The sequence below is a fragment of the Cetorhinus maximus genome, chromosome 3 (genome assembly GCF_964194155.1).
Source record: "Cetorhinus maximus chromosome 3, sCetMax3.hap1.1, whole genome shotgun sequence".
Lineage (NCBI taxonomy): Eukaryota > Metazoa > Chordata > Chondrichthyes > Lamniformes > Cetorhinidae > Cetorhinus > Cetorhinus maximus.
In genome coordinates, this window is record NC_135881.1 from 98,122,362 (window position 1) to 98,149,291 (window position 26,930).

Below are 26,930 nucleotides of genomic sequence, written 5' to 3' on the forward strand. Positions count from 1 at the left end.
TCAGCAGATTCCTCTTCTGAGCTTCTCTCTGGGCTTGACTGGAGGCCCTGGGTCGTGGACTCTTTTGGTTATTTCCGAGAAGTGCCTGTGAAAGCAAGGAGAGATAATTCGTGCATGGCAGTGGCCTGTGAAACAGGACACATCACTCACAGCATGGTTGTCTGATGGATGTTGCACTGCTGGATTGTCACTTGGTAGAGTGTGCTGACTTCCCCGTCAGTACAGGGCTGGTCCAGATCTTCACTGGCCAGCTGGATGGCTCTGTTTTCAAAGTCCGTGAGGACCTTGAATTCAGGCATTTCCCCACCAGTCTGTGACCACTCCCTCTTGCTGGATGTCAGCTTGTCCTGCATGAATACAGATGCGGAGAGTGTAAACAGGATGCCTGCCAGGCCAGATGATAAGTATGCCTAACATATTTGGGTGGTGAGTGGTTCCATGGATGGGATGAGGACAATGAAGGTGTATGTGAGAGAGTGAATGGTGATGTCCCTTGAACTGGCAGCGAGTGAGATCCCTGTGGATGTGTTATGGGTTTGTGAGTGTGCGAGTTGAGAGCGATGAGAAGAGTGAATTACCCTGGCGGAATGGAGGAGACCATTCATTCTCTAGCGGCACTGGGCGGCTGTCCTCTTTTGCAACCCATTGGCGCTGACCATCACTGCTACCGCCTCCTAAGCCAGGTTGGTGATGTTGCTGCCCCTCCTGTGGCCAGAACGGGGTCAGAGGACATCACGATGGGCCTCCACTGCGTCCAAAAGGCATTTGAGGGATGTGTCACTGATACAAGGTCATGTCTTCTGTGCAGCAGCCTTGGAATGGAAGCACTGAGAGGTGTGTGCACGGCTGCACTTTAAATATAGTGCACAGCGTGCTGAAGTGGTGGTGTGGTGGGCAGTGCCGTGCATGCATTATTAATGCGGCGGGTTTGGGATGAAATTGCGGCCGACGAGTAAAATGTTGTTTTACCCGCCTGTTACCACACTTAGTGCAAATCTGGGATGATTCTGCCCAATATTTGGATAAAACAGGAGAATTGATGCCAGTAGTGAAAAGGTGTTTGGCTGAAGCTGGAGGAGAACAAAATTAAAATAACCACCGGGACTTAGCTCAGTGCTAAGAGAAATTTAATGCAAGGGTAACTCTTGTTTTTTTGTGCATCTGTGTCACTGAATTACAAGCTATTTAACCTCTGTGGTCTGGTTTTGGATGTTGTTTTAAATTATAGGTTTATGTGCATACATTTGTATCATGGTCGAGATTTTAAACCAGTTCAAATTTTAATTTGTTTTTTCCCCCTAGGAACTCGCGATTTTGGGGGTACATTTGGTGCTTTGAGTTTATAACTCATTATTTTTAAAACACTAACAATGAAAGTTGTGAACAAAAAGTAGATCCTTTAAATTAAAAGGCTCGAAGTACAGTTGCTGGCCAGAGTTACAACTCAAGTCAATTTACATGTGGGAAATTTAATGTGGATATACATTCATACGTGTGAGAACAGGGTAGTTTTAATTTTCGATACTGTAAATTGAAATTTGGGATATTTGAAGTGATTATGATTAATCCTAAATTGGGTTGAACTTGGGGACCTTTTACAAAAGTTAAAATGTTTTGGGAATAAGTGATTGGAATAACGGTCTGAAATTTGGGCCAAGTTGATAAAAAGAATTTGGAAAATGTGCCCAAAAACCTTTCTACGTCCAGAAGAAAATAGGTTGAACTGGTTTGTCGGTACTTGTGGAATGTATTTGTTTCTAGGCTTAAAAAAAAGGAGACTTCGGGTGAAAAAGTGATGATGTCATCATGTCCATCTGAGAGCTTTGCTCCACCCCTTTTTAAAGCTAGCAAAGAAATTCGCCCTTTCGGCTAGCTGCTTAGCTCACCACAAAATGTTTAGTTTGCTGAACAAAAAATTATACAAATTGAGAATTATGAAATTTTAAGTTTCTGAATTGTCGGATATGGATGGACGAATTAATCCACAATGGAACTTTTGTGTTCTTTTTGTTTACTGGTGACAGCAAGTACAAGATTCCAGCAGTTTCAAGAGTTTTATAACCCGATATATTTGCCAGCAGCATCATTTATTCTATTCAAGCCTGAACACTCGTAACAGTTCAAGTGTTACACTTGCATTGGAAGCTGTTCAGAGAAGGTTCACTAGGCTGATTCCTGGGAAGGGGTTATCTTATGATGAAAAGTTAAGCAAGTTGGGCCTATACTCATTGGGCTTTGGAATAATGAGAGGTAACCTTATGGAAACATGTAAGGTTCTGAGGAGGCTTGACAGGGTAGTGCTGAGGGGATGTTTCCACTCAAGGGGTAAGTCTAGAACTAGGGGGCACAGTTTAAAGATAAGGGGTCTCCATTTAAGATGGAGATGAATAGGAACTTCCTCTCTCAGAAGGTCTTTGGAATTCTCTTCCACGGGTAGCAGTGGAGGCTGAGTCATTGAATATATCCAGGGCTGAGTTAGATTAATTATTGGCCAGAAATTTAAGGGTTATGGGGGACAGGCAAGAAAGTATAGTTAAGGCCACATCAGGTCAGCCATGATCTTATTAAATGGTGGAGCAGGCTTGATGGGCCGAATGGCCTACTCCTGCTCCTATTTCTTATGCTCTTATGATGTTAGACACTGTAAAACTTTAATTGAGCATACTTTTAGAATCTAAGTAAATTAAACCTACTAAAAAGCTCAGCTTTGTAAAAAATTGAGGTCTTGAATAAACAGGTATTTTCTGCATTTTATGGGATTAGCTAAGCAACATAGATTCTCCCTCTGGAAAGAGGATTTCTAAACACTTTGACCTCAAAACAGTCTTAGTTCAGGCTGCCATGTTGATATTCCTAAGCTGTTAGAATAGTGTCTTGTGCACCCTCTTATCTATGCAATTTTTTTTAGAAAGGACCAGGATAAGACCCTCAACATGATGTAAACTAAAAAGCTGACCTCGAGCATGGGACGAATGGGGGCGAGGGGCGGTAACCAACCTGAAACTTTGAGTACGTGTCCTGTATCCATTGGACAGAAGGGCTTGGATAGGTGATTGATACTGGGTAAACTACCAGCCCCCAGAAAAAGGGTATATTAACAAGAGTTCATGCACAGGGACCAGGTCCTGGTGGGGTCACATATTGTTGAGGTGTTGTTGAGGTCCTTGTGAGGTTCTGCTGAGGTTGTAGTACTCATTGGTTGTTACTTTCTTCAGAATGGACATGGAGGAGGAGGAGGAGGACGATGAGACCATCACACTCTGTGCCAACCATTTGTCCATCGTCTGGGATCAGTAAATTGCTCTCAACTGTTACAGGTCGTATTCTTTTTTCTGTCTAATGTATCATATCTAAACTGTTGTTTCTTAATAAAGGTAATAAACCATCTTAAAATTACGTATGGCTAGTCAACTGCCTACTTAGGTGTCTGTGGCCCCGAACCCCAGGAAATCTTACAGCCTAGACTGTAGTGTTCGATATTTTGTCTCTACAAATAATTCTGATAGATCTGTGAAGGACAGTTTATTTCTTCTAAATTGATTATGACTATCACTTACAGCCCTTGCACTCTTTCTATAAATATTGAAATACCTTATAAATTGCTCCGCACTATTTTCACACTTATTGAGATCAAACTAATAGCCTTGAAATTCCCCAATTCATGTCTCACTCATTTCTTGGCTATATAGATTGTACTTTCTATCCTTAGTTCTCAGATGCTGAGGTAAAATTTCCACTTTGGGTGCCACTAGCAAAAAGTGTGAAAATTGTGCTTGAAATGGCACTGGTTTTCTGAAGTGAAATTATATTCAAGTTTTCTAACAAACGTATTTGCATGAACACAAATGTACAATCTTCCATGAACCAATGCAACCTATAAATGTAATAGAATGTAATTGTTTATTGTTTATCTTGCATTAAAAATATTCCTTGGACATATTTAAGAGCGGTCACCTGATGTGGTTTTAATAGAATGGAAATGGGCAAAAAATACGCATTTTTAAACAGTGCCGCATCCACAACCTGTGGCTAACCTAATTTTTAATATCTGAAAATGGTGTTAAAAAGCTTTATGCAACTGTTTTCTAGCTTCATTGGTGTAAATTACTCAGTTTCTTAGTATCTGCAACCAGGCAGAATCAGTGGAAGCTCACCATGCTTATTAATTTTGATCTCGGGCTGGGGCCAGTTTTCTGGGCAAGGCCGTCTTCCAATGCAGTTTTTTAAACTAGAGTTATATATCACAGAAACTCTACTTAAGCTCAGTGGAACTTGCATATAAAATTTCTCAATCTTTTATGCTGCTTTGGCCGATTTTGGGGGATACTAGCAGAAATTCTTGGCCACTTCTTCATCGAGCTTCTCAAAGAATTAGCCATCTATTTCATCTCCTATTTAATTACAGGATCTGTCCAATGGACCGATAATTTAAAATTGACTTTCTTTCATTGAAGTGTCCTCGGCCCTCTTCAGCAATTTTCTTTGGAGCAATCGAGCCCAGTCATTGGTAAAACCAATAACAGCTGGTGTGAAGCTAATAGCTGGAAACGTCTTTGTGTCTGTTTTTTCAATTGTGCAAGTATCCCTCTGGGCCAGCTAAGTCTGCAGATTATCCTTATCCATGGCAGAAAACATCTTATTTGGAATTTGGGAGATAAGTTGCATTTCTTTATTCCACAATGACAGCTTTTTGCCTACTTAAAATGAATGTAAATATCTGTGAACATAATTCTTTCCAAAAAGTATTGTGGTGATCAAATAACTAAAGCACGAAGAAAAGGTCATGTTGTGCTTGAAAACTTGAGGACTGCCTGCCATGGAACACTAAACACCCAGCAAATGGTAACTTGCACTTTGATTGTTTAACTAGGATTCCCAGCATGAAACGGTACATGTTTTTTCAGTTGTGTAAATTACTCTTTTGCATCTTCCCTCATGTCTACAAGGTTCATATTTTCACTTAAGAGTTTCTGTCCATTCTGCTGGCCAAATGTGGGGTGTTTATTGGACAAATACAAAGAGAAACCTTTAAAATCCTTGAAGTGTATAAATATATCACCCTGTTCAAAGTGAGTCTGGTCGATTACCTTGGCAATGTTCTATGTTTTATTTGATCAAAGGTTCAAAGCAGTACAGTTAACACAAAGAGGAATGCAGAAGTATGTGCAATAGAATTCTGTGGAGACATAAGCTAAAAGCAAAATACTGTGAATGCTGGAAATCTGAAATAAGCACAAAAAATGCTGGAAAAACTCAGCAGGTCTGACAGCATCTGTGGAGCATGAAACAGAGTTAACATTTCAAGTCCATATAACTCTTCTTCAGAGCTAAAGAGAAGTAGAAATGTGATGGATTTTATACTGTTTAAGAGGGGGTGGAGTAGGTGGAGCAAAATAAGAGGTCAGGGATAGGTGGGAACTAAGGAGAAATTTGACAAAGATATCTGGACACAGGACAAAGGGAGTGTTAATGGTAGTGTTAAAGACTAAAGGAAGTGTTGATAGGGGCAAAAAGGTGACATAGCATAATGTGTTAATAGCAGAACAAAGATTATCAATCTGCGAAAGCAAAACGTGTCAGATGGTCATGTGAGTGTGTGTGTGGGTGGGGAGATGTTTGGGGAAAAGGGATAGAAAAATAAATCTTAAAAACGTAAAACAATAAATACATTTAAAAAATAAATAGAAATTTTAAAATTGGATAAAACTGAAGGAGTGAGTTCATGGTCTGAAGTTGTTGAACTCATTGTTAAGTCCAGAAAGTGCCTAATCAGAAGATGAGGTGCTGTTCCTACAAATTTACGTTGGGCTTCACTGGAACATTGCAGCAGGCCAAGGACCGACATGTGGGCATGAGAGCAGGATGGTGTGTTGAAATGGCAAGCGACAGGAAGATCTGTGTCATGCTTGCGAACCGAGCGAAGATGTTCCACAAAACGGTTGCCCAGTCTGTGTTTGGTCTTCCCAGTGTAGAGGAGACTGCATTGGAAGCAGTAAATACAGTATACCAAATTGAGGGAGGTGCAAGTGAAGTGCTCGTTCATTAGAAAGAAGTGTTTGGGTCCTTGCACGGTGAGGAGGAAGGAGGTAAAGATGCAGGTGTTGCATGCGATTGCATGGGAAGATGCTGTGGGAAGGGGATGAGGAGTTGGGGATGATGGAGGAGTGGACCAGGGTATCATGGAAGGAACAGTTCCTACGGAATGCTGATGAAGGGGTGAGGGGAAGATGTGTTTGGTGGCGGCAGCATGCTGAAGTTGGCAGAAATGGTGGAGGATGATACTTTGAATGTGAAAAATTGTGGGGTGAAAAGTGAGGAGAAGGGGTCTCTATCATGGTTCTGGGAGGGAGGGGAAGGGGTGAGGGCAGAGGTGCGGGAGATGGGTGTACACAGTTAAGGGCCCTGTCAACCATAGTGGTGGGGAGGAAACCTTGGTTAAGGAAAAAGGAAGACATGTCAGAAGCGCTGTTTTGGAAAGCGGCATCATCGGAACATATGCGATGGAGGTGGAGGAACTGGGAGAATGGGATGGAGTCCTTACAGAAAGCAGGGTGTGAGGAGCTGTAGTCGAGGTAGCTGTGGCAGTAGGTGGGCTTGTAATGAATATTGGTGGACAGTCTATCACCAGAATGGAGACAGAGAGGTCGAGGAAGGGAAGGGAAGTGTCGGGGATGGATCATGTGAAGGTGAGAGATGGGTAGAAATTGGAAGCAAAATCACTAAAATTTTCCAGGTCCAAACGAGAGCATGAGGCAGCATCGATGTACTGAAAAAATAATTGTGGGAGGAGCCCTGAGTAGGACTGGAACAAGGGATGTTCCTCATACCCCACAAAAAGACATGCGGGTACCCATAGCCACATTTTTTATTTGGAGGAAGTGAGACAAGTTAAAGGAAAAATTTATCCGTGAGAAAACAAGTTCAGCCAGGTGGAGGAGAATGCTGGTAGATGGGGATTGTTCGGGCCTCTGTTCAAGGAAGAAGCAGAGAACCCTCAGACCATCCTGGTGAGGGATGGAGGTGTAGAGGGACTGGACGTCCATGGTGAAGAGGAGGCGGTTGGGGCCAGGGAACTGGAAATTGTTGATATGATGTAGGGCGTCAGAGGAATCACAAATGTAGGTGGAAAGAGACTGGACAAGGGGAGAGAGAATGCAGTCAAGATAAGAAGAAATGATTTCCATGGGGCAGGAACAGGCTGACATAATGGGTCTACCAGGAGAGTCCTGTTTGTGATTTTCGGAAAGAGTTAGAAGCGGGCTGTGTGGGGTTGGGAGTCTATGAGATTGGAAGTGTGGAGTGAAGGTCTGACCTCAACTCCTCTGGAGATCTTCCTCTGCCCCTTTACCTCCTCCCTCCTCACTGTCCAAGGCCTGAAACACTCCTGTCAGGTGAAGCAGCACTTCACTTGCACCTCCTTCGATTTGGTCTACTGTATTTACTGCTCCCAATGCAGTCTCCTCTACATCGGGGAGGCTAAACAAAGACTGGGTGACTGCTTTACAGAACACCTTCGCTCAGTTCGCAAGCATAACCCAGATCCTCCTGTCGCTTACTATTTCAACACACCATCCTGCCCTCATTCCCACATGTCTGTCCTCGGCCTGCTGCAATGTTTCAGGGAAGCCAAACACAAAGTGGAGGAATAGCACATCATCTTTGGATTTGACACTTTGCAACCTTCTGGACTTAATATTGAGTTCAACAACTTCAGACTGTGAACTGAATCCTCCATTTTTATCCAATTTTAACATATTTATTTATTTATTTTTAAAATTTATTTTTCTATCCCTTTCCCCCAACACCCCACCACCCCCACCCCACCAGCCAACACACACAAGTACACCTGTCACTTGTATTTATGTTTTGCTTTCACAGAGTGCTGACCCTTGTCCTGCTATTAACACATTCTTCTATCCTACATTTATGTCAATATCAACATCTCCATTAGTCTTTAACATTACCACTAACATTCCCTTTGACCTGTGTCCATGATATCTTTGTCAATTTTCTCTTTATCTCCCACCTATCCCTGACCTTCTATTTTGTTCCACCTGCTCCAACCCCTCTTAAACAGTGTAAAATCCATCACATTTCTACTATTCTTTAGCTCTGGAGTCATACAGACTCAAAACGTTAACTCTGTTTCTTGCTCCACAGATTCTGCCAGACCTGCCGTGGATATATAACTTGGCATTGCTGTGGACTAAAGTCTCAGCCTATAGAAATAATTCAATGGCATATTTGTGCCAAACCAAGTTAATTAAATAATTTATACTAAGACATGTAAAAAAAGGTCCAGATCATTATGTTAAGAAGTTATGAAATTTTTTATCTCCGCTTTTGTGTAAAATGCCTGATTACACTTCGGGCTAAAGATTGGATAAGTCCCGTTAGTAGGCATCAGATACGCGGCACACCAGTGTCCTGCACCCAGTCACGTTGAGGCAGACTGTAAACCTGCTCATCATCATGATTGTAGCATGCGGCCCAGTGCTGAAAATGCTACTGACTGGCTGCAACTCAGCAGGGGGCCTAGGTGCGTGCATGGTTGACACAAGTTACAGCTAGCCTGCACTTCTTCACAGTATCACAATATCTTAACAGTGCAGAATGAGCATTCAACCCAACGAGTCTGCAATGGCTCTCTGAAAGAGCTGTCCATCTAGTCCCACTCCCCTGCCTTACCTCATAACCTTGCACATTCTCTGTTTTCAGGAAGCAATTCAATTCCCTTTTGAATACCTCGATCGAAACTGCCTCCACCACCCTTTAAGGAAGTTTGTTCTAGACTCCAACCACCCTCTGGGTGAAAATTTTACATCACATTTTCTCCTTTTGCCAATTATTTTGAATCTGTGTCCTCTAGTTCTTGATGTTCTCATGAACAGGAACATTTTCTCTCTATTTACCCTGTCCATACCCCTCAGGATCTTGAATACCTCTATCAAGTCTCCTCTCAGCCTTCTTTTCTCCTTGGAAAACAGTGCCAACCTCTCCAATCTATCCTTATAGCTACAGTTCTTCATCCCAGAAATCATTATTGTGAATCTCTTCTCTATTCTCTCCAATACCTTCACATCCTTCCTCAAGTATGGTGCCCAAAACTGGACGCAGTACACCACGTGAGGCCTAACTAGTGTCTTATACAAGTTCAACATGATCTCCTTACTTTTAAAGACAGTCTATGCCTCTTAAAGTGAAGGTGCATTGAGGCTGTAGCAGTCTGTTTGCAAATGTCTTTCAGGGAAAGAATAATATCATCAATGGAGCAGCAGGCCAGAGAGAGAGCTCCCAGTTTCTCTGATGCAGCCCTGGAGGCCTTAGTCCAGAAGGTCAAAAAGAGAGAGGTCATGTTTCCTCAGGAGACCAGGAGGCCCAGAAGGCATATGCTGCAAAAGAATTGGGAGTGGGTGGCCTTGGAAGTCAATTCAAGGGATCTGGTCCCAAGGACTTGGCTACAGTGCTGGAAAATCTTCAGTGACCTCACAAGGGTAGCCCAGGTCAGTGAATGCATCTTTAAATGCCATATCCTAGCCACTGTACCACTGACATCTCACTGCTGCTCAAAGCACTGCAGACCCAACACTCACCCATCAACAATTAGTACTCATGCCTAACATTCAAATACTCTACCTCATCCTCACATTCTTAACAATGCTGTCAGCCTCACACCCCCTTCCACATACTGCCAGCTATTCAGCTATGACGGACATATCACCCAAATGCATTGGAACACACTCACTGACACTCTTCCCTCTCCATGCAATCCAAAGTCAGGCCCTCAAGGCCCAGAGCTGCTCCAGGTCATCCTGCAAGCTTCTGCAATGAAAATCAGAAACCTTCCACCAGCCATGTATAATTACTGGGTAGAACTGCTTAGGAGTGTTAGGCCAGGAAAAGGACCCACAAGACAGAAACTAAGAGAATGCACAAGGATGATTTTTTAAAAATTCATTCACGGGAAGTGGGCTTCACTGGCTGGGTCAGCATTAATTGCCCATCCCTAGTTGCCCTTGAGAAGCTGGTGGTGATATGCCTTCTTGAACCGCTGCAGTCCATGTGGTGTAGGTACACCCTCAGTGCTGTTAGGAAGGGGGTTCCAGGATTTGACCCAGCGACAGTGAAGGAACAGCGATATATTTCCAAGCCAGGATGGTGAATGACTTGGAGGGGAACTTCCAGGTGGTGGTGTTCCCATCTATCTGCTTCCCTTGTCCCTCTAGATGGTAGTGATCATGGGATTGGAAGGTGCTGTCAAAGGAACCTTCGTGAATTCCTGCAGTGCATCTTGTAGATGGTACATACTGCTGCTACTTTGTGTCAGCGGTGGAGGGAGTGAATGTTTGTGGATGTGGTGCCAATCAAGCGGGGTGCTTTGTCCTGGATGGTGTCAAGCTTGTTGAATGTTGTGGGAGCTGCACTCATCCAGGCAAGTGGGGAGTATTCCATCACACTCCTGACTTGTGCATTGTAGATGGTGGACAGGCTTTGGGGAGTCAGGAGCTGAGTTACTCATCACACAATTCCTAGCCTCTGACCTGCTCTTTTAGCCACAGTATTTCTCTGGCTAGTCCAGTTCAGTTTCTGCTCAATGGTAACCCCCAGGATATTGATAGTGGGGGATTCAGTGATGGTAATGCCATTGAACATCAAGGGGCGATAGTTGGATTCTCTCTTGTTGGAGATGGTCATTGCCTGACACTTGTGTGGTGCGAATGTTACTTGCCACTTGTCAGCCCAAGCCTGGATATTGTTCAGATCTTCCTGCATTTGGACATGGATTGCTTCAGTATCTGAGGAGTTGTGAATGGTGCTGAACATTGTGCAATCATCAGCGAACATCCTCACTTCTGACCTGGTGATGGAAGTAAGGTCATTGATGAAGCAGCTGAAAATAGTTGGGCCAAGAACACTACCTTAAGTACTCCTGCAATGATGTCCTGGAACTGAGATGACTGACCTCCAACAACCATAACCATCTTCCTTTGTGCTAGATGTGACTCCAATCAGCAGAGAGTTTTCCCCCTGATCCACATTGACTCCAGTTTTGTTAGGGCTCCTTGATGCCACACTCGGTCAAATGCTGCCTTGATGCCAAGGGCAGTCACCCTCACCTCATCTTGTATATATTATTAGACAGTTATTGGGTGAAGTTGTTATGAGAGTTTTTTTGGTGTCTTTTATTTCAGCATTGCTGCTGAGAAAATGCTGTGATGGCCTGTAGCAGACAGAGGGAAATTTGGGAAATGTGGGGTAACTATGTTATGGGAATTAAATTTTTCAGGAACCATAGACTGATTAAATGTTCGTGGCAAGCCTATCCAGAGTGACGGGACCCTAAAAACCCCCTCCTTTCCTCCTCTTCTTTCTCCTCCTGAGGTGCTCATCGAAGATTTGGTGGGAAGGGCTGCGCCCTCATGAAAGCCTGGTTGTGGAGAACACATCAGGCTATCACAAATTTGGAGACACACTCCGGCGAGTACTGCAGGGCTGCATCCACCCCCCACTGACCCCCCACCACCACCCCCCCCAGCCCCAAAGCAATCCCGGCAGAGAGCCGGTGTTTCCGAGGGACGATAGTTTAATCCATGACATTCCTGGTGACAGTATGGCTCTCGTTGTCCTGTGGTTGAGTAAGGTGTGGAATTAATGAGCCAAATGTAGACCATGCTCCTTGTCACCAAATATCCAACCTCTGGTTTGTTGTGGGGCCTCAATATGGCAGGAACAGCTGACTGGCAAAGGGTGAAAGCGTCACCATTCTCGCCAGTGAGTTTATGTTGTAGGCATGTTTCAAGCAGGTCTTGGTTATGGTGCAGTCATCTATTGAGGCACTGTAGTAGCACAAACTGATCAAATTGAAAAATGAAGGCAATTTGCATACCTCCAACCAAGCGCAGTGTAGGGCACAATGTAAATTAGTAATCCCACAATCAATTTGTTCAATCTATGCCATGCCATAGGCTGCATTTGATCTGAAGTGGGGATTATAAGGTAATCCACTCAATACTTTCCCAAACATGGAGGGATTGTTCACAGTGCTGTGAAGAGACCTGATTTTTTCAGTTAGATCTGACAAATGCCTATCCACGACTTGAGTTAGATGATGAGTTTAAGTCATATTAGACTATTAATACACACATGGGCCAGGATTTTCTGGTCGCGGGTGGGCTCGGCGGGTGTCAGCAGGAGCAGCCGGGAAACAGACCGCCAGCGGCGATCGGGCCCCGACCGCAATTTCACGCTGGCTGGCCAATTAAGAAGTCTAACAAGCTCCCCCCTTTCCTCAATGCGCTAATTGAGAAATCCGCTAAACAGTTCTCTACTACTCCAATTGGGATTCCTACGGATCAACTCAATACAAGATTGGCCTCATTGGCAATCTCGTAAATCAGGCCCGAACCATTTGCTCACCATGCAGGCTTGACACCTAAATAAGACATATCAAAGCTATTCGGTGTGATGATGGCTAGCCCAACCAGATCATTGTTTGCTATGTATTGTGCATACTCATAAATGGGCCAACGGCTGCTACTGTTGGATCTGAAAAGTGCCCAGTCTACCTTACTTTACCCTTCCATGGTAATCTATCTCAAAAAATTTGAGCAACAGGTGAAGCCAGCTGTTTCACACTGCTACTATGCAGTGGCAACATAAGTAGTGTGTTCCATTAACAGGATGCTGCCATCAAGCCAAAAAGATGTTCTGCCTAACACAAAAATTAGTAATGTGGTACAGGTACCCGACCCCTTATCCGGCATCCCAAAATCTGGAAGGGCACAGAAACTGGTGCCCTGAGTAGCAATTTAAATAAATCCCTTTATTCTTTATTTGCCATTTTTAAATGTTTTATAAGTACATGCTAGGTCTAGGAACCAAAATACGTAAAATCCCCAAATCTGGCACACGTCTGGTCCCGAACTTCCTGTATACAGGGTCCAGTACTTTTATATGAGTTTCAGTGCAGGTGCAATACCAGGTATATGCCAACGGCTAGTAGAACATATCAAACAGCACGTCCCTTCAGATATGCACAATGGGAAGAGTACTGACCATACTCAACCAACCCGTGCTTGCAAAACTCAGAACAATATGTCTAATGCTAGATGTGATTCCATGATTGGACAGAATTTGCTGAACAACCATAAGAAGAACACTAACAACCCATTTAAGGTTATCAGTTTGGCTCGCAATGTAGCTCACTTACGCTTGCTAGAAGCTACATATATTCATATGTAGGGGCCTATCCTCTCCAGGCAAAAGGAATATGCATAAATTGCACCTTTTTTGAATAAACAAAAGCATGGGGGATAATAGCTCCCTGGTGCATTCGTCATGGTAACATTTCAACCAATCAGAGCTGACTTGCCAACCAATCAGTACCGCTTTTCTCATGTAGTATAAATTGTTGTTTCCTTGAAATTTGACATTCTTGTGTCTGTCCAGATGAGTGCAAGTTGAAAAGCTTTGACAGCATGTCTATTTTTTCAGCAATGCTCAAGTTCTGTATTACCAAGTGATTATTTGAAACCATTGATTTTATGGGTACAGAACATCGCATTAAGGGCCAATTTTTGGGACCAACATTCTGGGTCCTAAGGACACCTGAAGGACATCTATCCTGGTATGGAGTTGGGCCATTTTTCAGGTGGATGGGGCAACAGCTTAAAACAGGCTGTAACACCTTTGCATATACTAATGAGGAGCCTAATGCCAGTTTTAGAAACTCTCTGGGAAATTGATCTGTCTTGAGTGCAGCAGGAGCTAGAATGCTCTACTCAGGTTGTCCAGGAATGGACGTAGCTTGCAGCTAGGTCGCTCACCCACATGATTGAAATGAAACCCAATTTCTGGGGAGCCTCAGCCCTCAAAGTGTTTGTGTGTATTGGCTATATACCCATGTATGGGCCATAACTAATTTATAAATTTTACCTTTCATTTAAAGTAAATCAGCACAGATTAGTTATACACTTCTTCATGTTTGGATTAGAAAAGAAGAGCTGAAAGTTGATCTACTTACTTGAAATAGAAGAAAATAGCCAGGGAAATCAATAGTGATATAATTGACAGTGTGTGACCCACAACAGCCATATAGTAAAGGATGCGTGCCATCTGGTAAGAGCAAAAGATAACATTACTTACATTGGAAAAGCCATGCAACTGCAGAACCAACATCTTTTTAAGAAGTATCTATTATTCATTCTCCGGGTATTATTCCTGAATTTCATTGAAAATTTGAAGTTTACAAATATGCAATCGAAACAATTATAAAAAGTTGCATTAGTGTGATAATTTTCAAAAACATTGATATTTCCTAGAATCCTTATCTACATTTAATATTATGTAAGTGACTGGGTCAAAATGTTTGTTCACAAAGTACTATAACATGTTTAAATGTTCTTTGTGGTATTCATCACATATGAGCATTTGTTCAAGTTAACCTACTTTACTCTTGAGGTTATATTTGAACTTTGTTAAAGAGCCAGCTTTGCTTCAATTTTAATAATGAAAGGAGACATACCTTTATACCACAGCTTTCTTTTAAAGGAAGCAAACAAAAGCTGTAGGTTCTAATGGATAGAGGGATGCCAACTAAGTATTTGAGATGATAATGGGGCTGATTTACATTATTTCCTCAATCACATGGGGCCAAAGTATTAAAGACATGGAAAAAGAGAAACCAGAAGAAACTTGCTGAGCAGAATTTTGCCAAAAGGTAAGCGACCACCATTTCAAAATAAACAAAGGATACATTATCAGGACCAATTTTGCCCTCCTCCCCTTCATTTCGCCCCACTCAGACACTAAACTGGCACAGTGCTTCTGAAGTGTACTATGTCTGCTAATATCTCTCTGTTGTTGATTTCATTATTCTGGGCAAATGTGGTCCAGGACCACTTAAGTACCTCAGTTGGCCTCCAGACAGGAAAGCCACCCCAGACTTAATCAGGAAAGGTGGGAATGCAGCGAGGTTTCCACCCGATCACACAGTGCTACCATACCCCCCCACCCCCAACGCCCACCCTACCTCCAAACTCTTCTCTGGGGGGGTGAGAGGAGGGCATTAAATTCTGACCTTGGAGGCTGAGTTAAAGGTGGGTGAGACCTACCTTTATTTTATAATCTGTGAATTTATTACAAAATGTATAGTTGGACCAAGTTCGATTGGTTTCCGGATGCTTGAACCAGTTCCCAGTCTCATCACAGTATTTTGTAGCTTTTTCTAGAAAGAAGATAAGTCTATTTCAGCAATTGTTCCATTTTACAAACAAACAGAAACAAACACAACTAGACCACAGAGTTTACTCCTGATAATCCAAAGTTGTTCGTATAGAAAGAAAATTGAATTATCCAATTATTTGAATTTAGCATTGTAACTATGACAACAAGTTGGGAACTTGATGCTAAACATTTCCCCACCACTGATGTTAGGCTGACTGGCCTGCAGTTGACAGGTTTACCCCTCTGCACTTTTTAAAATAGAGATGTAACCTTTGCTCTCTCTAGTTCTCTGGTACCTACCACCACCACAAGCACTGCCTCACCCACCCCTCCCAAAATCTAATGAAAATTAGAGGTCTGCGGCCAGAGTTTCCACTCTTACTTTTCTCAGTAATTTAGGAATCATCCCATCTGGACTGGATGACTTCTCTATTTGGAGGACTACCAAACTTTTCAATGCTTCCTTTTTATCATTGTTATTATCCCAGCAATTATTCCTATCGCTTCTTCCTTTATTGCTGCATTGACAGCATCATCTTCTCTATCAAAGACACATGCAAAGTGCTAATTAGCTGTGCACTCTGCCTCCACAAGAATGGTACATAATTGGGCCAGCCCTTCTTTTAACTACCTTTTACTACTGACACAGCATGCTGTCCTCTTTTGATAAAACATTCCTCCTGAGATTGAAGGGTAGTTTCAACAGAAAGAAGAAAAATATGGCAGAAAAGAGAGCTCGGCTAATTCACCACCATTAATTCACCATGGGAAAGTGGCAGCATTTATAGCATCAAGAAATCAAAGGACATCTGACTTTATAAAATGGAATGGTGGATGCTGGGCAATGGGACAATGTGCTCCTTAGGGTATCAGCAAAAGAATGGGTTTTATTGATGTCAGTTTTTTTAAATTTTCCACCTTAATATTTGCAAATAAATAATCAGGAATTAAATTATCTGTATTTTCAAAGCAATTCAGATCCAATTTGCCTTGATAGATAAAATAATAGATACTGACACAACTTTATCGGCAACTCTGCAGCAGTAGAAAAGGGAGCCAAGAGGATTAGCTGTAACATCATGCACAGCAGACCAGCTAACTTCACTGGCCTAGTTAACATATATATAATAGATTCTTTCAGCAAGTATGAATTACTTATGTACTCAGCCATGAAGATCTAATTGGATTATTACGCAAGACCAGCTTTCTGCTGTAGTTTAGATCATGAGTCAATGTTCTCCATTACTATTTGAATTATGCATTCATTCAAGAAAAAGTTAGTGATATATAGTAGAATCCAGCTCACTATCAGGAAAGCTCCCTCCAATCACTATAATTATGAACACTGGAAATTGCAGACTGGAGAAAGAAGGGTCTTTTTGGTTGCATCAGCAAATCTTCAACAACAATTTGTATTTATTTAATATGTTTAACATAGAAAACAGTTCAGGGATACTTCACAAGAGTGTAGTCAGACAATAGTCAAAATCAAGTTAAAGAAGTCAAAGGAAGGGTGTCCAACAGATTGGTTAAAGAAGTGGATTTTAAGGAGGGTCTTAAAGGAGGACATGGAGGTGGAGAGGCAAGGAGGTTTAGGAAGAAAACTCCAAAGTGTGGGATTAAGACAGCTATAGCCATAACTGCAAATAGTGGGTAAAGTGAATGGGGAATGCACAATAGGTCAGAGATTCTCAGATTGCTGTAAGGATGGAGAGCTTTATGGAGATAGTGAGAAGCGAGGCCATGCAAGGATTTGAACACAAGATTAAGAAGTTTGAGTTTGAGGCATTGGGAGACTGGGAGCCAGAGTAGATCAGGAAGCACAGGAGTGATGGGTGAGTGGACTTGAGGAGTAACAAGGCTGATCTAGTAGTGGTAATTGTTTAGGATGCATTTCTAGCAGCTGTTATGATCTCAGTAGAGACCAGTAACAATTTTAAGAATCTTAAAACCCAGGTATTTAGTAAAAGAATGAAGCCACAAGGTTCACAATTTAAAACAAAATCATTCTACTACACAAAATAAAAGAACATAAATACTAATAACTACATACTCTCTTAAGTAATCATTTATGTTAAAGAGATTAAAAGTACAATGAACATAGTTACCTTTACCTTAAGCTGAACTTCCTAACTCAGCTTTCCTCCTACCCCCATTTGACTTACACCCCCAAAACTCAAGTCAGGAACTTAGCAGAAAATGGAAGATTCATCACTTGGGGCAGAATTGTCTATACCGCTGGTGTTTAGTGTGCTTGGCGGCGTGAGCGGACAATATGGCGAGAAGGCCCAGAAATCGGATTCATGATGTTGTGAAACCAGTTTTGATCATCTGCTCAGCCCATCGATGGCGGGCCTCATGTAAACTAATGAGCACTTTAGTGGACTGCAGAACAGCTGGACAACTAGGCACGTTGTGCAAACTCCTTGCTAAAGCTGGCCGTGGAGCAGTCAATGGTGTAGGTGCTCACAGCCCCTTGCAATGTCATCATCCCAGTTTGGACCAGTCTCCCTCTTGGTTCAAGCAAACAGTGCAGCCATGCAGTGCAGGTTAGGAGAATGCCTGCGCCTGAGCTGAGAGCACAGCTTGCAGTCCAGTGGGCAAAGCTGCTGCCATTCAGTCAGGTGGAGTGGGGTGGAAATGATTGGGGTTTCAGGCAGCCAAGCAGTGCTCTAAACACCAGCCATTCAATTGGTGGTCAGCATTCTCTGGGATTTGTTAAGGGGCCTTCAGACTTAACCAAGACAGGTTCTTAGTACACCCATGCTAACCCATGCATCTCTCTCTCTGTCATCCTGCAGGAGGAGCACATCTAGAGCACAGAGCCCGGTAAACTAGTTGTATGCCTGGTGATATACAGAGAGAGGAGACGATGGAGAAGAGAGTGACAGAGATGTCTAGCTGTATCCTCAGGAAGAAGGGGTGACTGGGACTCCTGCACATGCTGCTGAAAAGCCACAGCGAGCTGTCATTGGTCTGCACCTAGGTAGACCCAGGGTCTATAGACGCTGCCTTCATTCCTGCAGATGACTGACAACCAGTGTCACTGAAAACTGCGCATGTCTGTCTCGGGAACTGGTCTATCACATCTGCCAGTTACTGCAGGATTTGGTGTCACGGGGACATGGAGGGCATCCACTGCCAGTGGATGGGAAAGTGACCGCGGCGCTCAATTTTTATGTCAGTGTCTCCTTTCGGAGCTCCACAGGTGACCTCTGTGGGATATCACAAGCCTCCACCCACAAATGCATCCATGAAGTCATGGATGCCATCTTCGCAAGGGCACACAACTTTTCTGCATTTTGCCCGGGACCAAGAGAGCCAGGATGCAAGAGCAATTGGATTTGCATAAATCTAGGGTTTACCACAGGTGTAGGATGCAATTGACTGCACTCACGTGGTGCTCAGACCTCCATCGCAACAAGAGATCAACTATGTCAACCGCAAGGGCTTCTATTCATTGAATGGGCTAAAGGATCCAGGTTGCACATTTTATTCAGGGTAACCGAGTGAGTACAGGGACAGAGAACATCAGGAGATCATTGTTGGAATAAACACTTGCTGTTTATTTACAAACTAAATTCAGCAGCTACATTTGTGTGCTCACAACTCAACACTCTGTCTTCACTCTTCAGTGTCTAACTCAAAATATTTCAGACCTGAACCAAAACTGCTTACATCCTTCTGTTTATATTGTTATGACTGGTTCTCGGCTGAGGTCCCCCAATTTGTTATGATCCTGGATGAGATACCCCAAATTCTTATGCGCCCAGGTGAGGACGGATGAACTGGCTCCCCTTCCTTATTCAACCCCCTCGGTTGGTCGCAACAAGGTTAATTTAAAAAGGGTCCCTTTCTTTGTGGATACCTTTTCCCAGTCCAAATGTATTTATGTTTTAGAAGGAGCCAATTTAACCAGGCTTTCTTGAGTCAAAGAAAGAGGAAGTTTATTAGTTACTAAAAAGCCGAGAAAAAAAAACACACACACACATACACAGGTTAGAAATGAGAAATTGAGTCCAAAAATAAAAGTTAAAAAATATATAAAAATCAGTCTTTGGCTTGTTCATGAGGAGTAGATGGTGAAACGTTGTAGCCATGAAGTTGGATGATTCCGGTAGAGCTGACTTTGGCAGTTGAGCAGTTGGTTTGCAGGCACTTAGTCTGCAGGTAAGCTAAAGGAATTGTCCTTTTTGACTATGGCTTGCCTCCAGCAACAGACAGAGACTTTTTTTTACCTGAAAGCTGCAGGGATGCTGAGTTGATGTTCCTCAAATGTGACCTTCACAGCACACACCAGCAAGCCAGAACTAGCACAACAGAACTAGCACACCAGAACTAGCATACCAAAGCTAGCACACCAGAACTAGCACACCAGAACTAGCACACCAGAACTAGCACACACAGGCAGGTTTGCAGCTGGCTTTTTAACCCATTTTCTTGTGTATTCCTGGAAGGGAAAAATAAACACATCTTTCACCCAGAATCTGCTTTTGTTCAACTCAGATCATGTCCACATTCTGAGATATAGCTCAACAGGAGATGGTTTTTGCTGAGATGATAATCAGTCTCCATTGTCTTCACAGCCACAAGAGATTAGATTTCAGTTTTTTGCATTGCATCTGTTGCTTTGAAGTTCCTCTGTCTGAAGTAAATGTTGACACCTTTTTTAGATGCGGCATTCCATTCTCTTTGGGCTAGTCAGTCAAGTGTAATCCACATAGGAATTTTCAAGCAAGTGGTTACTTTGCAATTGCAGCTGGCTTTTGCTTGTATGTCCTTTTCAAAAAAACACATGTCTTCCTCAAAAAGTTCAATATGCCTGTAAGTAATTTGGGCTGTGATCCGCTGTCATGGCACTAAAGGATTACAACGTCAGTCAGTCAGTAAAGGATTACAACGTGTCCATTTTTACACGCTTTTTTTTACCCATTCCAGCTGGGTTTGCTGGGCCTTGGGAAACTGAGCAGGTAAAAGATGGCTAGAAGAGCTGGATGCATACTACAAGTATTTACAGAACTGCTAATGGGCCAAGTGGAGTCTTTCCTTCAGGCCCAAAAAACGTAGCTGCTTTCCTCCCCAAGATTCCCCAACCCATCACCTCCATGATGCTTCACCCTCCTTGAAGTCACCCCGTGATTTCTCCACACTTCTATGCTCTGTCCCATGAACTCTCACTTGCCCAAAAGCTCTCTCCCCTTCATCGTGATCCCCCACCACTCCCACCATAATCTCTTCCTACCTCCCTCCTTGCTCTTTGTTGCTCAGCTACAGCCTTGTGCCATAGGTTATTAAGTCCAGCAGACTTGCAGCCAGTGAATCATGCTGGCTGCTCGGCGGGAAACCTGATGAAAATAATGAAAATTCATCCTATTTCTGCAAATGACTGGGAATCCCATACTTCTGGCCTTTCCATCCAGAATACTTCTCCCTCCACTGCTCGCTCCCCATAAATATCTGGGCCAATGCATCCAGGTCCGGCCCTTATTTGTGGCCTTTCTGCTGATTTCCCATCAAAATTATGCAGGGCCGCCTGTGACTTGTGCTTTGTGCCAACATACAAATTAGGAACAGTAGTGGGTCATTCAGCCCCTTCAGCCTGCTCCTCTATTCATTAAGATGGCTGATCTGATTGCAGCCTCAACACCACATTCCGCCCACCCTCCGATAACCTTCAACGCCCTCGTTAGTCATGAATCTATCTACTTCTGCATTAAAATTATGCAATGACCCTGCCTCCATCACTCTCTGGAGAAATAGGTCATTCAGCCCCTTCAGCCTGCTCCGCCATTCACAGAATTACAAAATCACAGTGCAGAAGAGGCCCTTCAGCCCATCGAGTCTGCACCGACACGTGAGAAACACCTGACCTACCTACCTAATCCCATTTACCAGCACTTAGCCCATAGCCTTGAATGATATGACGTGCCAAGTGCTCATCCAGGTACTTTTTAAAGGATGTGAGGCAACCCGCCTCCACCACCCTCCCAGGCAGTGCATTCCAGACCGTCACCACCTTCTGGGTAAAAAAGTTTTTCCTCACATCCCCCCTAAACCTCCTGCCCCTCACCTTGAACTTATGCCCCCTTGTGACTGACCCTTCAACTAAGGGGAACAGCTGCTCCCTATCCACCCTGTCCATGTCCCTCATAATCTTGTACACCTCGATCAGGTCGCCCCTCAGTCTTCTCTGCTCCAACGAAAATAACCCAAGTCTATCCAACCTCTCTTCATAACTTAAATGTTTCATCGCAGGCAACATCCTGGTGAATCTCCTCTGCACCCCCTCCAGTGCAATCACATCCTTCCTATAATGTGGTGACCATAACTGCACACAGTACTCCAGCTGTGGCCTCACCAAGGTTCTATACAACTCCAACATGACCTCCATACCTTTGTAATCTATGCCTCAATTGACAAAGGCAAGTGTCCCATATGCCTTTTTCACCACCCCACTAACATGCCCCTCCGCCTTCAGAGATCTATGGACACACACGCCAAGGTCCCTTTGTTCCTCAGAACTTCCTAATGCCATGCCGTTCATTGAATACTTCCTTGTCAAATTTCTCCTTCCAAAGTGTATCACCTCACTAAGTTGGCTGATCTTACATCTCAACACCACATTCCGTCCACCCCCCGATAACCTTTGATGCCCTCGTTAGTCATGAATCTATCTACTTCTGCATTAAAATTATGCAGTGACTCTGCCTCTGGAGAAGCGAGTTCTAAAGATTCTGAGAGAAAATAATTCTTCTCATCTCAATGTGAAATGGGGACCCCTTATTTTTAACTGTGCCCCCTAGTTCCAGCCTCTTCCACAAGGGGAAACATCCTTTCAGCATCTACCCTGTGAACTCCACTCAGGATCTTATATGTTACAGTAAGATCACCTCTCAAACTTTCAAACTCCAATGGATACAGGCCCAGCCTATCCAACCTTTCCTCATAAGATAATGCCCCATCCCAGGTACCACTCAAGTGAAGATAAAGGCAAAATACTGCGGATGCTGGAAATCTGAAACAAAAACAAAAAATGCTGGAAAAACTCAGCAGGTGTGACAGCATATGTGGAGAGAAAGACAGAGTTAACGTAAAGTGAACCTTTCCTGAACTGTTTCTAACACATTTATATCCATTCTTAAATAAGGAGACCAAAACTTTTCACAGTACTCCAGATGTGATCTCACCAATGCCCTCTATACAACTGTAACAAAATATCCCTACCTTTATATTTCATTTCCCTTGCAATTAACAACAACATTCCATTTGCCTTCCTAAATACCTGCATACTAATGTTTTGTGATTCATTTACCAGGTGTAAGATTTTGATAATGCTACTAATTTGTAGGGTTATATGTTGCTCTGAAGTAACATTTATGGATTTTATCTTGACCACCTTTTAAGCAGTTCAGTTTGAATTTCTGCCAGTGGGACAATTAGCAATTAAGGCAGCTGTTTGTGAGGGAATGGTGTTGATGACTTAATTACTTCAAAGGTATCATAAATCTGGGTTCAAGGAATTATATTTGTTTTAATTACGCTCTCCAATTTAGGACTTCTTTGTAGCTTTGAAGAAATAACTAAAAGGTTTGAACTCAGCAGCTCAAACTGTGTACGACACCTTATCTTTAAACAAAACCATGTATAATTAGATTTAATTGATTGACCAAATCTGTAGGGCAGAACATCTGTATATTGGATAAAAACCTTACTTCCTGACATTATGGTAGGAACTGTGATTAACATCTGTTCTTAATGGCTTTAATATCCGTGGGACTTGGGATAAAATATGTTGATGTGAATGTTTATGATGGGTTGTGTTATTGATAAGAGGATGTAACATTGTTTGCATCTGATCTGTACCTACAAGAATGAGTCATTTGTTCACAATGGAATGTACCTCTGATGCCCTGGGAATAAGAGATGGATATTTATCTTCAATCTACATGACTCTAGTTACAGAGGTGGGTGATACCAGATGACCCTCACCCTAAGCTAATGAGAGAGGCTAATTTGGACTATTTACAAATACGGGATGGGGAACAGTCATAAGTAGGGATAAAATTTGTAAAATTAAAGTCTTCAGTGACACAGTTTTACCATGGCATCTGTGGTATGACTCTTCTGAGACACAGTTCAACATATCGTCACTTTAGAGACAGAAGAAGAAAGCCATCGCCTGTGCTGGCAACACCTGAGGAATCCTAGGGCCTTGAGGGATAAGAACCATTGATCTTGTCATCACTGCTTTTGTTAAATATATGTTACATCTTGCTTAATGAATTCTATTTGATTTATAAATACTAGCTATTCATACCTTGCTAGGTCAGGCACAACTCATTGTTGTAAATTAAGAACTCTGAACTTAGATATTTTAAGCAAAATGGTTTTATACCTCAAAACCACTAAACTTGGTGATGCCAATGTGGGGCCAGACATTACAAAAGGCTTAAATTGAATGAGTGATTGTGAAATTGAGTGGAACCTTGGTCCAATTAGTCTGATCAACTTTTCTGATTCAGGGAAGGGAACCCTTAAGGCCAGGGACCCACTAGGCCAGGGAATAAGATGTCATTTAAAATACAAGGTAAAAATTTGGACAGAAATAGAGGAGTAATGTCAGAGTAAAAGAGGAAAATATTTCGTGTTTTTTTAACCTTCCATGAAAAGCTGGTCAGGATGCGTAATGTTGATGATGTCAAGGTATTACTGAATGCATGTACTACCTTTTTCAGACTCTGAGGTGAGAGTTCTCTTCAAGAGTGTTTTGACATTCATTCAGAGCAGAGTAGAGCAAATAGAGTTAAAGGACAACCGAGCATTTAAGCTGATCAGTTGTGGAGCTGTAGCTATTTTTTGTGTACGAAGAGGTGAAAGAGATAAAAGGAAATTTGGGGTTAAAGAAAATGCTTAGGAGAAAGTAAGTTCGGAGACTTACAGTGAAGATACAATGCTGTGTAAAAAGAAAAACTCGTGGGTGAGTAAGATTCAGTTTGTATATTTTACTGAAATGTCCGGTTTGATTTTCCTTGTGTGTCTGCAAGCCAGTGTCTAGTATCTGCGTTACTGAATTAAATTGGTTAACCCTCTGCAGTCTGGTTCTGTATGTTGTTTTAAAGTTGTTGGTTGTTATACTTGTATTTTAAATTGCTTTAAGTGAGGAGAAGGATAAGTTAACATAAATTAAGGAGAATGGATGTTTAAGTTGTTAAAGCAATTGCTTTGTTCTGGCAAGAGAAAGAGCGAGATGGAGAGAGAGTAAGGCATACTTCTAGGGAGATAATGAGTAATGACACATGGGAGCAGAGAAAATGTGAGCTTTGTCACTTTGATTGTTCTTGTAAACCTCCCCCCACCCCCATGACTGTGAAATGTTGTTGTTTAGGTTTACTAGCTGAAACTTTTTGCAGTAACAATGTTTTCTTGTGAGAATTCACTTTTTCTTTAGTTTTATTTATAGTGTTTGAAGAAAGAAGAATCAAGGCGACTGATGTAATTTATCTTCTTTGTTTTCTTTCTTTTAAAAACACATGCTATTTTATTGTTTTGACTTACATTTCAAGATTGAATGAAAGCAAAGTTGGATGCTGTGGAAATGGTGCGTGAATATGGGAAGCATCTGGTCTGTGTGTAATAAAGGACCTGTGTGGATTTTGTTTGTGTGTTTCAAGTTTTAATGTACTTTTCTTTCCAAAATTGTGATTTTGTGGTAGTAGTTTCAACACTTTGAGTTAAAATAAATGAGAATTGTGAGCTGGATTAAAAGGGAAGTGTAATGTTAAACATTTTAAATTATTTATTTCGTGTTATGGTTGCTGGCCACAATCACTGCTCAAGTATATATTATGAACAGCATTTGGGAACTTGACTCTGAACATAATTCTCAAAGAGAAAGAGAATTTTTTTTATTTTAAATAATATCAATTGGAATTTGAAAACAAGCAGTTTGAGTTTGGGATAATCCCAGGTGCTCTTAGTTCAAACTGTCAAAAAAATAAAGAGAATTTGGAAGAATAAAGGATCTAAAATATTGAAATTCAGAAGAGCAGTTTAAAGTTTTCTTTGTTTAAGAAGAAACCCTATCGTTCTTTGCCCTTGGGTTTTTTTTAAATGGGAAGGTGGTGATGTAATTACATCCATTTGCAAACTTTTGCTCTGCCCCTTTTCAAACAGGAAGGGAGTTAGCCCTTTCTGCTAGCAGTTTAGCTCACCACACAAACTCTAGTTTGCTGAATGAAAATTTACATATATTGGAGATTATGAATTTTAAATTTCTAATTTGACCGATATATCTGGACTGAATTAACTCATTTGGCTCCAAGCCACATCAATCTTATGTACCTTGAGTTTTTTAAATAAGTGGACCATGTAATTATAGACAGCAAGCAACTTTAGCAGCTTCAAGAATTTAAGCATGTTTATAACAGTATGGTGATAATTTGGACCGAGGGCTTTACCTTTTTAAAAAAAGAGTTAGCCTTAACTCATTCAGACTATTTATTATCATTACTTATTGTTTGTTATCTTCAGGTCGGGAGCGCAGAGTCAGGTGATTTCCTGGCTCAGTGCACCCGACTTTTAAAAATGGCCACCCGCAGGTGAGATTTTCACTCGGGTAGAGCAGGCTGAAGCAAGAGTCAGGACAGGCAACCCCAGAATGAATCTGCAGGCTGCTGGGCCCTGAGATGAGCTGGGTGCAAGGCCTGCCTCTGTGCCCTGGCACTGTGTTTAAATATATAAAAAATAATAACACGAAATACATCCCTACAGACCTCACCTTCCTCAGCCCCTACACATACTCCTTATGCCCAACCCATGCCAAGTTATGCCAACCCATGGCCCCCACACCCCATGCCAAATTAATGCCCCTCTACACCTGCAATGCCCCTTACCAACTTAGTACCAACACATGTCAACCATGCCCCCCACCACTCTTTGCCCTTACCCCTTCCATGCCAACTCACCACCTGGACAGTTCCTTGACAGGTTTGATACTTCCTAGGTAGCTTTGACAGATTTGACACTTTTTGAATAGCTTTGACATGTTTGGCATGTCCTGGATAGCTTTGACAGATTTGACAGCAGGACAGTTCCTTAACATTTCCTTGACAGTGGCACAGCTTCTGGACAGTTGAATATCTCCGGGACATTGGTCTGTTCCTGGACAGCTGGATAGTTCCTGATAGCTGGATGCCTCTTTTACAGGTTGACAGTTCCAATGAGTTTGTGCGTAAAAAGTGCATAATCATGTTCACTTTTAACAATCCCAAAGCATGCCTTATGTCTCCCAAGGCTGTCTCTGAACTCTATCCAAGGGGATACCCTGGCTATTCATAAATACCAAGTTTAGGCCACCTCTTACCTGTTCTAATCCACATGCTCCGGATTCCATACTCCTATCCTTCCAAAATCCCACGTCAGTGGAGGCAGCTGGTAATTATTATGGTAAATCGCACATGCGCAAACCCTGGCTCCACTCCAATCCTGCCCCCATGAAAACGGGATATGTTTGGTTCGGGGGTGGGACTTATAAATTTTGGCCATTTCTGGAATTTTCTCCACAACAGAGAGTCTCTCCATCATTGCGAAAATCCGTGTCAAGGGCCGGGATTTTCTGGTCCTGCCTGTGGTGGGAATCATCATGGGCAGGACCGCAAAATCCAGACCAACGTGTTTGCACTTAGTTGCAGACCATTGCAAAACAC

At 42.4% G+C, this 26,930-nt stretch overlaps 1 protein-coding gene across 3 annotated transcripts in view; it reads right to left on the minus strand.

Annotated features, from left to right (window-relative positions):
* Nucleotides 1-26,930, minus strand: part of calcr (calcitonin receptor) — a 418,788-nt gene that overhangs the window by 180,760 nt on the left and 211,098 nt on the right. For all 3 annotated transcript variants that reach the window (XM_078538749.1, XM_078538748.1, XM_078538750.1), the window contains 2 exons: nt 15,114-15,226; nt 14,024-14,115 (listed from right to left, as the gene is read on the minus strand). In XM_078538749.1, coding sequence (XP_078394875.1) covers nt 14,024-14,115; nt 15,114-15,226 — 205 coding nt within the window. The remainder of the gene's footprint in view (nt 1-14,023; nt 14,116-15,113; nt 15,227-26,930) is intronic.